Consider the following 16,994-nt stretch of genomic DNA (forward strand, 5'->3'; position numbering starts at 1 on the left):
GAGTTCATGCCTTTATTTTGTATTTTGTAGTTTTTCCGTTAGTTTTCTTATATGTTTATTTTCTTGTTCTTTCTCTTGGTTTATTCTAGTTAAATCTGATTTCACACCAGGTTTGAGTTTTCTGTCATGCTTGGCTGTAGGTTAGGTCAGCTCCCCTCCTTCTCTGTTTAAAACTCAATGCAACATTTAAGTTTAGCCAAACCAAAAAATAAATAAACAGATTAATAAACATTACCTTTCAGCCTCTGTGCCAACTCTTGCATTTCTTCTTTGCCTCTCCTCTGAGCAGCACTTTTATTTGTGTAGATTTTAAAAACAGGACTGCTGAGTAGACGTGCTCGCCAAAGCTCAGTTCTCAACCTTTCACATCCACATATTTACTCATTTTGACCAAGTTCAACACCTGGATGAACAGCGAACCTTAAAACCAGCATAACCTGATCCGAGCGCGGCGTCTCCTGCAGGCTGTGACGTCACTCCCGCCTCCAAGGTCACTGAGCTGCTACTTATCCAGGTTTCACCAATTCTGAACGATGTTTAGTAAATAAAAAAACAAATAAATGCCATGAAACCGGGCTTCATGTGGACTATCTGTACAGTTTATTGTATTTTCACTCAGAAAACCTAAAGGCGTCTTTAATTCCTGCTGTTTAAGAGAACACTTTCCAGTTTGCGGTGATTCTTATAACGAATATTTAATGCTTAAGGATGAAATTAGTTCCTATGATAACTCTGTGGGTCGTTTTACCTGAACGCGCAAAGCCAACCGCACATGTTTGGTTTATTATAATATTTTAATATTTATTTTAAATTGGAGCCATCAGGCAGACTTCAGCATGAATGAGGCAGATGTGCTTCAAACTCTTGATATTTTGAAAGTTTGGGTTTTCGGAGCTTCATTGGGGGACTTTGTCCGCCGCTCGGAGCCGCCTGACTCACCCCACCCTCCCCTCCTCCCTCCCTCCCTCCCTCCCGCCTGCCTGCCCCGGTCACGTCAAAGGCGCATGTGTGTTTCTGCTGTGATGCGAGTTGAGCCGCATCCAGACGCACTGGCCGCCGCTGGCTGATGCCCTCCCCCCTCCCCTCATCCTCCTCATCCTCTCCTCGCTGCTCCTCATCTTGGTGTGCGCTAAAATCTCCAGCGCCGGACGGACGGACGCAGTTTGGACGCAGCAAACGAACGGCACCGCGGGGGATGTGAGAAAAAGACACCCAGAGCAGACATGGATGTTTAACCGGCGTTTGGTTTTAATTTTTCTAATCTTTATTTTTTTTTATCGTAAAGAAAAATCCCACAAACAAACCTTGTGATGTTGCTTCTGCCCAGGGGGGTGTAACTGAATTAAACCTGCTCGATGTCTCTCATCAGTTTGTAACCGGAACAAAATGAGGATTTCTTCCCGCTGGATTCTGCTGATGTTCTCGGGCTTGTGGGGACTGAACATGGGCGCGTTCCCGAGCAGCGTTCAGATCGGTGAGTGTGAGCCTCCGAGTCCAACCGGACCGGGAAATAAACCCTGGAACCGGACCTGCCCGCCACCTCCGGTCCTGACACTGAACACCTCAGTACTCCTCAAAGTGAGAGGAGCTGATCTATGCTGCAGCTTGTCCTTCTGATAAATCCTCTCCAGTTGTCTATGATAGATGTGCATTTAGACACATCATGCGTTTTTACGTGTGTGTCCCAGTACACCCGCCACTGCAGCAGATCAGAGCAGCAAAGTGTGTGTGTGTGTGTGTGTGTGTGTGTGTGTGCAGCATGCAGGCTGCCTGTGCATTGACTGCTTTTAACACTGCCTCCGGGTCCTGGTGCTGCAATAACCCGCCTCCACTGTCCCAAAGGACCTTAATTCCTCACCTTTTATTCCAGAGGTAAAAAAACTCTTGATGCTGTCATTTAACAACTTCACAGCTTTGGTCATGAGAGGGAATACGGATGACAGCCTTGTGGTTTTCATTTTCCCATCTGACAGCATTTGGCTGGTTTAGAGGCAGCTGACAAACAGAAGGGCAAACTGTGACCTCCAGCTGCTAATCACTCGCCCAGCAGAAACACCGTTCCAGTAAAACCAGCGAAACCCTTATCTCTGAAAAATGCACTCTCTCTCTTTTTTGTGTGGATTTGCCTTCCACGGTATCCCTGCGTTCAGGCAGTGATGCTGATGATGAATGACAAGCCGTTCAAATGATTCTCCTTGTCCTTTCGTGTCAGTGTGATCCTCAAACCCCTGGGCCCTCGCAGAAGGTCAAAGTTCGGGGTTTGTTACAGAATATCAACCTTCCTGAGCCCTCTCGCAGGAGCGGCCAGTAAAAATGCTTTGCCATCATGTCGAGCATTTATGTAAGGAGTCGTTGCTGATTTAAGCAAAGCGTTGTGGGGGAGAGCTGCTCGGATACAGATCTCTAGATGTTTATTTAGGCTCATCATGGCTGCTTATTAACATGTGTTTAACAAAGTGTCATCGTTCTCTCTGTCTGACCTGTGGGAGAGCAAAAACACCACTAAATGTCACCTTCTGACCGTGTAACGTGTTACCTCAGAGCTCCTTTTGCCGCCTGGAAGGGCAAACAAGGGCAAGAATTATTGCTATCAGCAGGGAAGGCGTGCTGTGCAGGTGTAACAAATACACAACTGAGTACATGTATTTTTATGGGTCTACAGTGAGGGTTCAGCTTTTCCCATCATGCATTGCACACTGCATGGAGGACACATTGGATGCAAATTTTGTCCGATTGGAAAACGTTGGTTTATATGAAAGCAGCTACAATAAATTCAGATGGAAAGGCCTTCATACACAAAGAAGGCTGGTTTTGATCAGCGCTGTCCATTTCTTCTTGGAGTGGGTGTAAAACGACACAGCAAGTACATCTGATTGGTAGACAACTTATTGTTTTGCAGGCCTAAAACAGTTTGAGCAGCTTAAAAACACAAAAAATTGGACTAAAATGAGCCGACTAGCCAACTCCAAAAGTGCATTAAATACTAACGCTGGACAGAAAAAATAAAACTTAAAGGAAATGATAACTAGCTGGATTCCTGACATTAGAAATCCTCCAGACTATTCTTTCCAAACCAGCTTTTGAAGAAACTTGCTGCTCATTCACTTATTTTCCTGTTTGTGTTTCTGTCATTTCTGTATTTTTCAATGTTTTTGTTGTGCTTGTGAAGAACTTTGTGAGTATTCTTATTAGGTTACAAGGTTATTTTACAATAATTTGACTTCCTATACCCACATTTGTTGTGGTCAGTAGCTCTTAAAGGGCCATTTGGGCCATTTTGAAGTTTTTGTATAAAAGTTATAAATAAATTCAATTCAAGTTTATTTATATAGCGCCAAATCACGACAAGAGTCGTCTCAAGGCACTTCACATAATAAACATTCCAATTCAGGTCAGTTCATTAAGCCAATCAGAAATAATGTTTCCTATATAAGGAACCCAGCAAATTGCATCAAGTCACTGACTAGTGTCAGTGACTATACAGCAATCCTCATACTAAGCAAGCATGCAGCGACAGTGGAGAGGAAAACTCCCTTTTAACAGGAAGAAACCTCCAGAGAATCCTGGCTCAGTATAAGCAGCCATCCTCCACGACTCACTGGGGATGGAGAAGACACACACACACACACACACACACACACACACACACACACACACACACACACACACACACACACAGACAAGTAATGTGTCTACAGTTATATTGTGATTTCTTAGTAAATATTCTATTTGGTGAGAGATAAACTTTATTGTATTTATCCTAGTGGATCTATAATTAAACGGGTAAACTAGTAGTAGCACATTCAATGTCAAGGAAACAAAAAGTTATTATCAGGAGAGGGAGAAAGTGGTCAGCAGCAGTGTGCTAGACGATGGCCCCCTCCATGAGGTCACCACAGCTCAGCAGAAGATCGTTGTAGCTTCTTCTGGAGAGAAAATCACTTAGAGAGAAAATAAAGTTAACAGCTGAAATAGCAGGAAATAATACAGTTAAAGAGCAGATTGTAGAATAAAGCAGTAGAGTGTGAAAAGTGGTCAGTGTGTCCTCCAGCAGTCTAAGCCTATAGCAGCATAACTACAGAGATAACTCTGGATAACTTATCCTTTTAGATGGAGGCATGTTGGAGGCAGGCCAAATACATTCTTAACCATAGTGGACCACACTCCGAAAGGCCTGTGGAATGTTTTACAGCAAAGACACAAATTATTTGGGGAAATACTGCCTCCTACAGGCTTGGCATGCTTATGAATGCTGGTGGTGGTCAGAGGGACTGGTGGCACCAGTGTTCAGCAGTCTTGCTTTCGTCAGCACGCCCCAGGGCAGCTCCGGCTACAGTGTTAGTTCGTTATCACCAGAGTGTGAATGTGTGTCAATGGCTGGATGACTGGTTGTGTGTGTCTTGGGGGTTGTAGATGCCTGAGAATGCACTATACAATTACATTTACCGTGGTGTTCACAAGGAACTGGACATATATATATGTATATATATATATGTATGTATGTATATATACATATATATATATATATATATATATATATATATATATATATATATATATATATATATATATATATATATATATATATATATATATACATACATATATATATATACATATATATATATACATACATATATATATGTATATATATATATTTATGTATATATATATATATATATATATATATATATATATATATATACATACATATATATGTATATATATATGTATGTATATATATATATATATATATATATGTATGTATATATATATATATATATATATATATATATATATATATATATATATATATATATATATATATGACTCTCAAGACAGCTCTGAGGATGTTTTACAGTTAGCAAACGAAACTGTCAGCAAGGCAAAGAGAAACCTTTCCTGTGTTTTAAAAGAATCAAAATGGAATTAGGGGGAATTTAATGCTGGATTTAGGTAAATGGAAAACAGGAGTGGTCTCAGCTACTCTTCGACAAGCCTTTAGCTCATCAATTCTGTTTTATGTAAGCTCAGTTTCTCTACGCAGACTGTTCTGGAAGCTGTCTGCATTCAAACAGTGCTCTTACAGTTCAGGATGGCTCGCAGAGTCAATTCTAAAATGTAATTTTGTCTGTTTGTGAGGAGAAAACAACCTTTTAGAAACATAATTTACAAGAACAATGTCCTCTGAAGCTCTTATTGCCTTAAATTTGCCTTCTGACATCTTAGGATATATCAGAAACTTGTCCTCTTTTGGAGGTCGCAGCAATCCCTGTGAACAGTTCTTAATTTATGGTGCATGACATTCCCCTAACGACTCACAGTGTGGGTGTTGCTTGTTGAATGTTTGGCCACTTTGGTGTGTGTGTGTGTGTGTGTGTGTGTGTGTGTGTGTGTGTGTGTGTGTGTGTGTGTGTGTGTCCGTTCAGCAACACTTTGAACAGTCATAAAGACACACAACTTGTGGCATCAGATTTAGTGTGACGGGTTCACAGATTCAATGTCAAACAAACGCAAAATGGGATTATCACGACCAGGTTTCAATAAAGGGAGTAAATTATTCTGAAGTTTACCTTTTTTAAGAGGTCAGCTATGAGAAAAACACGCTGGCATTTCACTTAAAGTGACATTTACACAGTCTCATCCTAAAAAATATAGCCTTAAGTCTGATCTGGAAATGTGAAACAAACTGCTCCTAACACCTCTGACATTTCCACAACCACGAATGGCTCAGATGGAATCTTTGTTTATGTTTGGGATTATAATCTAAAGAGACAGAGCCTAAAAATGGAGCGGAGTTCTTTCCAATGTTAAAGCTGATTTATGACGCAGGAGCTAATCTGGAATAAGAAACTGAAAGCTGAGCTGATTTATCATGATTTATTTTTCTATCTATACTTTTATGTGATAAAATAGTTTTGTAGACATCGAGCTGACTGTTGTTGCCATAAAAGAGAAGAATAAAGCATCATGGATGCCAGAAAGCACAGGATGTTACATTTTTCATAAATGTTTACAGGTCAGTTTGTTATAGGTCACTAAAGCAGAATTATGTCTTCTCTAACCTCAACAAATAATCACATTTAAAACCAAAATACTTCATTAGACCTTTTAAAACAGAATTTAATATCATTTATTGTAGTGTTGGTCGAGGTTAAATGACTTTGTTTAAAGCATTCCCCTTAAATTATACATTTGAAGCTCCGGTGTAAGAATAAACTCTAGATAAATATTGGCTACGTGTTTAAGTGTTTTAATAAAATGCATTTGATAATAATAATAATAACAACAACAACAATAATAATACTATTAATAATTGTTGTTCTTCTTCTTATTATTATCCTTTTTCCATAAGATCAAATTAAACATTTTGAGTAATTGAAAATATTCAATCACTAGTGATTTAAATATAATAAATAACAAATCGTCATTATGTATTTATAGAGCTGTTTCCTAAACCATCAGGGTTAGGGTTAGCTCTGCAGGTCGATCTAGCCTCACCTCAGCAAGTTTCCCATCGGAGCAAACAGTTTTTGGCCCCAGCTATTCACAGAACTCTGTATGTTGGGAGGGCTTTGCACCGGCGGGAGAGCAAAACTACAAAGATGGCGGCTCAGGAATGGGGCTCGTTTGAATTGGCTTTGTCATCAAATTTGGTCGAGTTAGACTTGAGCTCTCCTTTGTGACATGAGCAGACAGAGATATTTGCTTTTTGTTCTCTTGGCGTCACATTATTCTTTGCTCTGATTGGTCCTAGCGCGGCCCAATCGTGTTTGGAGACAGTAGGGTTGTCACGGTATGAAAATTTAACCTCACGGTTATTGTGACCAAAATTATCGCGGTTTTCGGTATTATCGCGGTATTTTTTAAACGGTGTTGCATATGTTCAGAAAGCATTGATAGTCCTGTTCTACACAAACTGAAATAGTTCTGAAAAGGTTTAACAGTGTTTATTAAACCTAAAATAACACAAAGCCTTAGCAAAAGTGCAACTTTTCACAAGTAAAGGAACAAATAGCTTATTTTTCTGGAACATGTTACAGTAGTCAGTGCAGGTTTAAATTATACAAATCCAAACATTCAAAACATAAACAATATGTAAACAAATCAAAGAAACACCACTTGTTTTCTCATATACTTGTTTTCTTCATTATCAAAATGAAAATCTAAAACTCCAGTCCACACTTGACTTGAGCGCTGTACAAGTCCACCTTAAAAAAATATGTATTTAAAATAAATAGCCACTTTAAACAAATTACTAAAATAACTACTACACTATGTAATCAAATCCAAATGTTCAAGTATAAATGGCATTGATTAAGTAAACAAATCAATGACAAGGAACTAATTGTATATTTCTCTTCATCATCAACAAATAAGATGCTTCATCCAGCAACAGGGTGTCCGTGACACGGTTTAAATGCTGGCAGAGGACGCTGCGGCTGCAGTATATAGTGACTCGTTGTATTCTCCCTCAACCAAAAGTCCTCACGTCATGCATTTAAGCTAAAATGCTAATGTTAACTTACCTTGCACTGGCTGTAGAGACGTGGGTGATGGTCACGCAGATGTGCCATGAGATTCGAAGTGTTGCTGCCTTTTGCAGACACTTGTTTCCTGCACGTTCTGCAAACGGGATAGCCGTCTTCTATTAACTGTCCCTCAGCGTTTTTCAGAAGTCCAAAATATGCCCATACTTCCGATTTAGTCTTCTTTGACGGCTGATGGATGTCCTGGGCGCTGCCGTCTCCTCCTTCGGCCATTATTTCAGCTTCAAAGTTTTGGTGCCGTTGCAAACTAAAAAGTGCGCGCCGCGGGAACTTCAGCTGAAGCGACGGTGGCTGGTAAGGGTCATCGCGCCGAAACCGCGGCCACGGTAAACCCACCGAGATAATTTAGTTTTTTAAAAACTGGACGGTTATTTTTATTGTCAACTTTTTTACCGGGGTTTACCGCTATACCGGTTACCCTGACAACCCTAGGAGACAGTCTGAAAGACAACCATGGATTCTGGGTTGTTTCACTAGGTTGTGGCCAGACTCACATTTATAGGGTGGCTTTCCAGGCTGGGCCCAGTCTTGTAACAAGATCAATCCTGATAAACAGGATATGAAATCAGAACATTATCAGCCTCTTAAAGCCTTTTTGCATTTCATGCTCATTGGTCGACGCATCTGTGTGGAATTCTGTGATTGGTCGGTTTGTATCTTTTTGTTTTTGCTTATTAGAATTCTGGACCTTTTTACCCTGATGCACGCTATGAATCACATGTAAAAACCTTTCCTCTAGTGACACCGGTGTGACAGAAATGTTATTTATCAGGTGTTAAACACCATGGTTGTGTTTTCCAGCAGCAACACTTCCTGTTTAATGTTTACTGATCAGATTAGAACATCTCTATTTGTTCCTGGCATGAATCGGATGACTCCGGCACAGTGAGTGTTGATTTTCTGGATGTTTGACTCTCCTATATGAATGCGGACCAGAGTCAATATTTCACTTTGTCCAGTTGTTCACTCTGATTACGCTCAGATTCAACCTCCATTAGCAGCCATGTTGGCTGGAACTCAACACGTTTGGTGATAATTAACAGGTGATGGATGGAAAAAGTTGTGGATGAACAATTAGCACACTTTTCACAGCTCCTGGATATCAAATCAAATCAAGTCAAAGATACTTTATTGATCCCAGAGGGAAATTAGAGTTTCAGTACACACAATTCAGAGATCAGACATACATGGGCAAGACACATGAAAAGAATTGGTGACTGTGGTCATTCGCAACCCTGAGTCGCGCTACCTTAATAGAGATAAGAGGGTTAAATGAGGATTGGTTCAGGTGGAGGGAAAAAAGGCACTTCAGAGTTACCCTCCACCAGGAGGGCAGCTTTGCTCTGCAAAAAAACACCTCAGACAGATATGCAACAGACTTCAGACAACACAAAATAAGTGTCCACTAGGTGGGGTGGTGGGTTGGGACTATCCCCACTTCAGTTCCTGCAGCCACTACAAGCAGCGCATTGTGTGGATAGGGGAAGGAGCATTGAGGGCTGGAGGGTTGCAGCGACCCTGGAACGTTTCAGCGGCCTTCCCGCAGTCCTGCCCAGGCTGGGAAAGGAGACAGAGTTGAGTTGCCATAGCGACGGCACATTCCACATATCTTCTGGGGGGGGGGGGGGTCGTTGGAGCCTTGCAGGCTCAAGGACGCCAGATTCCGATTAGAAATTGTTTTGGGGCCAGACAGAGATAATTTCCTCTCTGTCTTACAGTTTGTTGGTCCTCAACCTCTCAAAATCCCAATAATGGACATTAATCTATCCCAATCCGTGCTTATTCGTCCACCCTCTCCTTGATGGCATCCATCTTTTGTGCCAATGAATGAATCTCGGCCAAAGTTCCAAGCTTACGATTTATCTTGACAATTATTTGAGTCTGTGAGTTCACAGCACAGTGCAAACCATCTCTGAACTCGGGGATCAGGCCAATATTCCTCATTAATTTTCCGGTAAACCAGGTAGCCTCCAAGGCCAATGAGCAGGAACTCTGACACCAACACCATGAATATCCACACGTCTTCAGAGTCCTCCACAGACAGCTGAGATAAACAAATCAAGTTCCACTGTTTCCAGGAGTCCATGATGCAACTCGGTCTGTACCGGCGGGGCATCCGGGAGCCCCTTCTCCCGTTCTCATTGTTGACAAAATTGTATCAATCGCGTTGAGTGACCAACTGACGAGATCCATTTTAGTGAATTTCAGTTTCCAGTTTCCAGAAAAATGCAGAAGCAGCCGTGCACCCAGCACACAGAGACAGACAAAGGGCCTTGAGGATAAGATACGGAGAAGAGGAGGAAAAAAGCGTCTGCACCCTCCAAGAGCCGGAAGAAGAAGATGCCATACCATCCCATATTTATTTATAAAGCACCATTTCAAATAGCATGGCAGCTAACCAAAGTGCTGTACATAAAAAAGCCAAATGCTTGACCAAGAAACACAATAAGAACAGGCAAAATACATAAGAACAAAGCATAAATAGTCGGAGATAAAAATTCTTACTAAAAACAGTAAAATATGAGAACAGTTAACAGCACTATAAAAATAAAATAATGCAACGAATGATAAAAACATGTGAAATGGCACAAATAAAACAAAATAAAATACCAGATGGTGCGAGGTGCCAAAAGTGAGCAACTAATTCATAAAAACGGAATTAAAAACTCAAATCCGGAGCTAGATTGTCATGAAAAGTGTCACGGAGGGAAGGCAATGCTAAAGAAGTGCGTTTTCAGGGCCGACTTGAAACTGCTAACGGAGGGAGCCAGACACACACGGAGAAGCAGAGAGTTCCAGAGTTTTGGGGCTGCATAAGAGAAGGCACACTCCCCCTGTGATTTGTACCAAACCTTCGGAACAACAAGCAGCAGATGGTCTGCTGACCAAAGGGCACGGGTGGGAACATACGGGGTCAGCAGGTCCATCAGATAGGACGGGGATGGGCAGTACAAAGTCTTGTAAACATATAACAAGACCTTGAAGTTAATCCTAAATTTGACTGGGAGCCAGTGTAAATCTGCGAGGATGGGTGTGATGTGCATGCGTCTGTCGGTGTTGGTTAAAAATCTGGCCGCAGCATTTTGAACCTTCTGCAGTTTGCTTAAGGCTGAAGCATTAATCCCATTCAGGACATAATTTGCGTGATCCAGACACAAAGTAATGAAAGCATGAATGACTGACTCAAGATCCGGCCGTTTGAGGATTGACTTAAGACGAGTGATGCGGCAGAGTTGGAAAAAGCAGGACTTGACAGTAGCGTTGACTTGTGAAGACATTGAAAGGTCAGAGTCCAGTTTCACATCTAGGCTAGTGCCACATGATTTGAGATTGAGTGGGAGAGTTGAGACATCTAAAGCACCATTCATGTTAGTGGGGCTAAAAAGTATGGCATCTGATTTGATGTCATTTAACCGTAGGCAGTTTTGAGAACGCCAGGATCTGACCTGGGAGAGGCATTCTGACATTATAGAAAATGAGTGCTGTTGGTTGATTTGAAGGTAGATCTGGCAATCATCTGCATAAAAGTGGTAGTTAACCCCAAGACTTGCTCAAATCTTACCAAATGGTAGTATGTAAATTGAAAAGAGGAGAGGACCCAGGATGGAGCCCTGTGGTACTCCCCATGGAAGTGGGACATTGGGAGAAAAGCAGTCTCCAACATGAACACTAAAACACCGACCATTAAGGTAAGACTTAAACCATTCAAGGGCAGTACCGGTCACACCCACCCAAAATTCAAATCTGTGAAGTAGGATGGTGAGGTCTACAGTGTCGAATGCTGCGGTCAGGTCGAGTAAGAGTAACAGCACATGGGAGCCAGAGTCAGTCAGAATCAAGATGTCATTGAGTACCCTAATGTGTGCAGATTCTGTGCTGAAATTACTTCTAAACCCTGATTGGAATGGGTCAAGAAGCCCATTGTCATCTAGGTGAGAAGTAAGCTGCGTGAGAGCCAGTTTCTCAACTACTTTTGAGATGAATGGAAGTTTTGAGATTGGGTGATAATTGGCACAGTCAGACTGGTCAAGGCCTGGTTTCTTCAATAGCGGCTGAACAACTGCATTTTTAAAAGCAGCTGGAAACACACCAGAGGAGAAGCTGGAATTGACAATATCCAAAACAGCAGGGGCCACCCCTGGAAGGACATCGCACGGCAGTCTTGGAGGAAGGCTGTCCTCTGGAGAGCCTGAGGGCTTCATAACCAAGATTAGGTCAACCAGGGAAGAGGGTGTCACATGAGCAAAGCAAGTGAATGAGGGTGGACAGTGAGGATCCACACAGGTAACCCAGCCTGAATAAGAGAAACCGGTTCTAATTTCCTGGATTTTATGCAGGAAAAAGTTTTGAAACTCATTGCAAAGAGCCCCTGTAGAGGGAGAAGAGTTGGGAGATTCTCTAAGGGATAGTACAGAGGTGAGGACACTGTACAGTTTCTTCTGGTCGTTTTTATGCCTAGTGATTATATTTGCAAAATATCTGTTTTCAGCTGCGCGGACAGCTTTCTGATAGCGGGTCAAAGAATCCTTGAATAACTGGTAGGAGACTTGCAGCTTGTCCTTCCGCCACCGGCGTTCACAGACCCTACATTAGCTTCTTAGGGCACGAGTCTCCTCATTGAGCCAAGGGTCTGCCACAGTTTTTTTTATGCCTGGATTTTAGAGGAGGGACTGCATTTAAAACAGTTGAGCAGGTAGAGTTGAAAGAGGTCAACAGCTCCTCAACTCCTACACAGGTGGAATCAGGTTGGGAAGTGGATAGAGTCGCAGCTAGGCTAGATGCTAATAGATTGGTGGTGAAAGGGGAAATTATTCTTGTAAGGTGTAGATTATGTTGCCTAGGAGATGGAGGCGTCAAGCCACAGATATTAAAAATAATAGAATGATCAGAGATACACGCAGAGTCAACAATCAGATCAGAGATACAGATCCCAAAAGACAAAACCAAGTCTAAAATGTGCGATCCTGAATGGGTGGGTGACTGGACCTGTTGCTGGAGACCAAAACAATCTAAAATGACTAAAAAGCCACCAACAAGAGGTTAGTCAGGGCAGCAAACATGTATATTAAAATCACCAAGAATAATCCCGCGGTCATATTTTGGAAGAAAGTCTGTTAAAAGATCAGAAAATTCCGATAAAAAGTTTGAATTGTACTTAGGTGGGCGATAGCAGAGAATAAACAGCAGCGGAGGACTAACGTCCACCTCAAAAGCCATAAACTCAAAGCTGGTTGGAGTCACCGGTATAGTAAGTTTTTTAGGATGGAAAGAGGATCTGAACATGGTTAGTAATCCACCACCACAACCAGTGAGCCTGGGCTCGTTCAGAACCTGACAGTCTGAGGAACAGAGCTCTGACAGAGCAGCTGACTCACCAGGAAGAACCCAGGTCTTGTTCATGCAGAATAATGTCACCTCATGCTGCCGCACTTTGGAACCCCCGCGTTTGTCACGTCTGCGGCGTTTCCTTGGTAGCCACGCCGGGCGGGGAGAGCGAAGCAGCAGAGCTGGGACCGCTGTAAACAGCGGGGCGAAGGACCGTCTTAGATCCGAACAGCGGTGATAGGCAAATCCAAGTTTATGCCGAAGTTCAAGAAGGGAGAGGCGATCATAGCAAAAATTTGAGCTACTATCCATCAAAGAGCAACTCAGGAAAATAAAAAGCAAAAACAACAATCGGGTGAGCAGACGGCAGGCCGTGGACGGCGCCATCTTTTTTTTTTTTCATTTAATGAAATGTCATTCATTAAAAAGATTAAAAATAACATATTCATATGAGATGATATAACTCTGCACAGAAGCACAATCAGACCAGGAAGTAACTCCTGAGAATCCGTTGTAGTCCTTTCCTTCCTGTCAGAATTCAGCACAGCAGGAGCTTAATTTCACTGTGATCCTTTAACCTTGGGAATCTGCACGGATCGTGTTATTTCATTCATTTACACGCCAAGAAAAACCTTCCGTTAGAACACAAGACGTAACTTAGTACTTTGGGCTTAACTGCACACATTCCAGAGATCATTTAAACACGGTGGAGTACCGAGAAGAAAAGGCAAAGATCAGAAACGATGTTTTATATCCATGAGAGAATTCCCAGTCAGGAATGTTTGTCCCAGTTTTCATCAGTTATTTAATAATGAAGTATCTGATGCTTTTATTGTTATCAACGTTACTACTATTAATACTACTAACAATTGCAAGTACTACTACAAAACACCTACTGCTAATACTAACACCACCACCACCACTACTACTTCCCAAACTACTACTACTACTACTAACACCACCACCACTACTACTACTTCCCAAACTACTACTACTACTACTAACACCACCACCACTACTACTAGCCAAACTACTACTACTACTACTACTACTACTACTAACACCACCACCACTACTACTAGCCAAACTACTACTACTACTACTACTACTACTATTACTGCTAACACCACCACTACTACTACCCAAACTACTACTACAACTACTACTACTAACACCACCACAACTACTACTACCCAACTACTACTATTACTACTACTACTAACACCACCACCACTACTACTACCAAAACTTCTACAACTACTATTACTACTGCCACCACAACCAATACTACCACTACTACAATGACTTGTGGCATTGGGCAGCAGTAGCTCAACAGGTTGAGGAGGTTGTCTAGTAATCGGAAGGTTGCAGGTTCAATCCCGGCTCCGGACAGAGATTTCTGCTGTTGTGTCCTTGGGCAAGACACTTAACCCACCTTGCCTGCTGGTGGTGGTCGGAGGGTCCGGTGGTGCCTGTACTCGACAGCCTCGCCTCTCATCACCACCAGTGTATGAATGTGTGTGTGAATGGGTGAATGATACACTGTAGTGTAAAGCGCTTTGGAGTCCTTACTCTGAGAGGCGCTATACAAGTGTGGCTCATTTTTCATTTACAACAACTACTACATTTGCTAACACAGCTACTACTATTACTACCACTACCAAAATTATTACTACTATTACTACTGCCACTTCCACCACTACAACTACTACATCTAGCAGTACTACTACTATTATTACTACCACCTCCAATACTACAACTACTACCAGAACAACCACTATTACCCATTAAGAAAATGACCAGAACTACCACTACTACTACTACTGCTACTAAAACTACTACAACTACTACTACTACTAGTTCTACTACTACTACTACTACTAGTTCTACTACTAAAACTACTGCAACTGCCGACACTTCCACTACTGGTAATTGATTTAGTCTGAACTATGTAGACTTTTTTCTTTTCCTTTACAATATTACTAATACTTTTCAAAATGAAATCCGTAATAAAAGATGAGAAAAACAAATTAGTCTGATGGTAAAAGTACAGGAGAGACAAGTTGGTTATTAAAATATTTCTTTTGTTTTCATTGTTTTAACTTTTCAGTTTTTCATGCTTTTGTTCCTTTAAAAATTTCTACTTTTTAAAACTTTTGTCAATTTTTAAATGTTCATTTTTTAAATTTTTGATCAAATAAGGTCATTTTTGTCTGTAAAAAGATAAATGAAAGTTTGCAAACTTTGCTAAAATCCTGGACATGAAACACATTTGACCTTTCAGCAACAATAAAATAACGAGAAACACCTTGGTGGAACTAATTAGAGTAATTAGCCGCGTGTGGACAAGGTGGTTGTGATGAAAAAGCATCGCAGATCAGAAGTGAAGAAGGTAGAATGTGTTAGAAAAGAACAATTTAACAATTTTCTGAATTTCTTAAATGTTTCAGAAAGTCAGAATTAATCCCTGATCTGAGGTTCCTCATCCATCCTCTTTCTCTCCTCCATTTTTAAGGTGGTCTGTTTATCAGAAACACCGACCAGGAGTACACCGCCTTCCGACTGGCAATATTCCTGCACAACACAAGTCCGAACGCATCGGAAGCTCCGTTCAACCTGGTGCCTCACGTGGACAACATCGAAACAGCCAACAGCTTCGCTGTCACCAACGCCTGTAAGTCAAGCTAACAGTAGTTTGTTGTGCTTCGGTGGGTCTGGAGGTAGCTGGAGGATGCACAGAGCAAAACGGAGAACTGCTGGTTCAAAATGGGAGAATGTGGTGTGTTAATACAAAACTAATGAATATTTGCATGAAAACATCAATCATGCAGATTTTACACCCACTCTTCACCAGTTCAATCCAGGGACAGTCTTAGCAGACATTCCTGCCATTTGTGGTGTGTTAAAGAGTGCTCTGGTCTGCTAGGAAGGATGTCTGGACCATTTGGATAAAAAATCCTTTCAAACATGTTGGATTGGTTTGGACAAACAAACTTGCTGCCTGTTGATTGTGATGTGTATTCAATCAGAATGCAAGGTGATGGAATTCCAAAGGGGTTCTAATGCAGGCAACCGGACTTCTTTGGTTTCTTGAAGATGTTTCACTTCTCATCCGAGGAGCTTTGTCATTTCTGACTGTCATACAGGAGGGCCAAGCTTATGAACTGTAGCTGTCTACTGTTGCTTAATGAGCAGAAACTACCCCTTTTTTTGTACGCCTTGATGAGTTGTTGGAGTCGTTAGTCTCTATTGTGTGGGAATCGTATTGACTAGATGCAGGAGGGTGTGACCTAGACTGAAACTGCTTGGTAAATAGGTTGAGGGCTGCATTATAGGTGGTGGAAAGGTGAAACCTGAGGCCTCCCCCTCTATTTAGGCCCTGTCCACACGTAGCCGGGGATCTGCCAAAACGTAGATATTTCTCTACGTTTTGGCCTGCCATCCACACGAAAACGGAGTTTTTTCACACGAAAACGGATCTTTTTAAAAACTCCGGCCAAAGTGAAGATCTGCGTTTTCTCCGTTTTGGGTGTCTGCGTGTGGACAGACAAAACCGGAGTTTTAAGGTCCGCAACGTCACTTTCCGCGACAAAGAAATGCTGACATCACGTGTGCGACCTGTGTTTACACTAGCCGACAGCATGGACGCCCTCAGAGCTGCGCTCGCTTTATCAATTGTCCAAGCGCTTTCTGCTTGTTTGTGTTTGCAAGCGGAATTACTGATCCTTGCGGAAGACCGCAGACGAAGGACGAGGTTAAGAACGGGGGAAGTACTGCCGCCTACAGGTCTGGCATGTCCTTAACAACGTATTTATCCGGGTACGTGTGGACAGAGTTGTTTTTAAAACGCGGTGGTGTGGATGCAAGTTTTTGGAGGGGCGGATATTCGTTTTAAAAAAACCCGGCTACGTGTGGACTAGGCCTGAGTGTAGATTTTTCCCGTTTGAGGTGATGGGCGCACACAGCACGCCCCTGCAATCTTTCCCATCTGACCTTGGAATGTTTGTGTGTGAATCGCTTTGAGTAGATTTCACAAAAACTTTTACATCTGTGATTTCTTTTTAAAAAAAATTTACCGCCACACGAGTGGTCTCATGTTCCGTAATTGTTTGACTATTT

The 16,994-nt window shown here is 41.9% G+C and overlaps 1 protein-coding gene across 5 annotated transcripts in view; it reads left to right on the forward strand.

Moving 5' to 3' along the window:
• Positions 1-1,040: 1,040 nt before the first annotated feature.
• The window catches only part of gria4b (glutamate receptor, ionotropic, AMPA 4b), a 248,566-nt gene continuing 232,612 nt past the window's right edge, over positions 1,041-16,994 (forward strand). For 2 of the 5 annotated variants that reach the window (XM_070555453.1, XM_054731031.2), the window contains exons 1-2: positions 1,042-1,474; positions 15,391-15,549. In XM_070555453.1, the coding sequence (XP_070411554.1) occupies positions 1,387-1,474; positions 15,391-15,549 (247 nt within the window). In that variant the 5' untranslated portion in view covers positions 1,042-1,386. Of the gene's footprint in view, positions 1,475-15,390; positions 15,550-16,994 lie in introns of all 5 variants that reach the window. The other 3 variants (XM_070555454.1, XM_054731030.2, XM_054731032.2) reach the window with 3 other exon arrangements.

Source organism: Nothobranchius furzeri, chromosome 10 (assembly GCF_043380555.1).
Source record: "Nothobranchius furzeri strain GRZ-AD chromosome 10, NfurGRZ-RIMD1, whole genome shotgun sequence".
Lineage (NCBI taxonomy): Eukaryota > Metazoa > Chordata > Actinopteri > Cyprinodontiformes > Nothobranchiidae > Nothobranchius > Nothobranchius furzeri.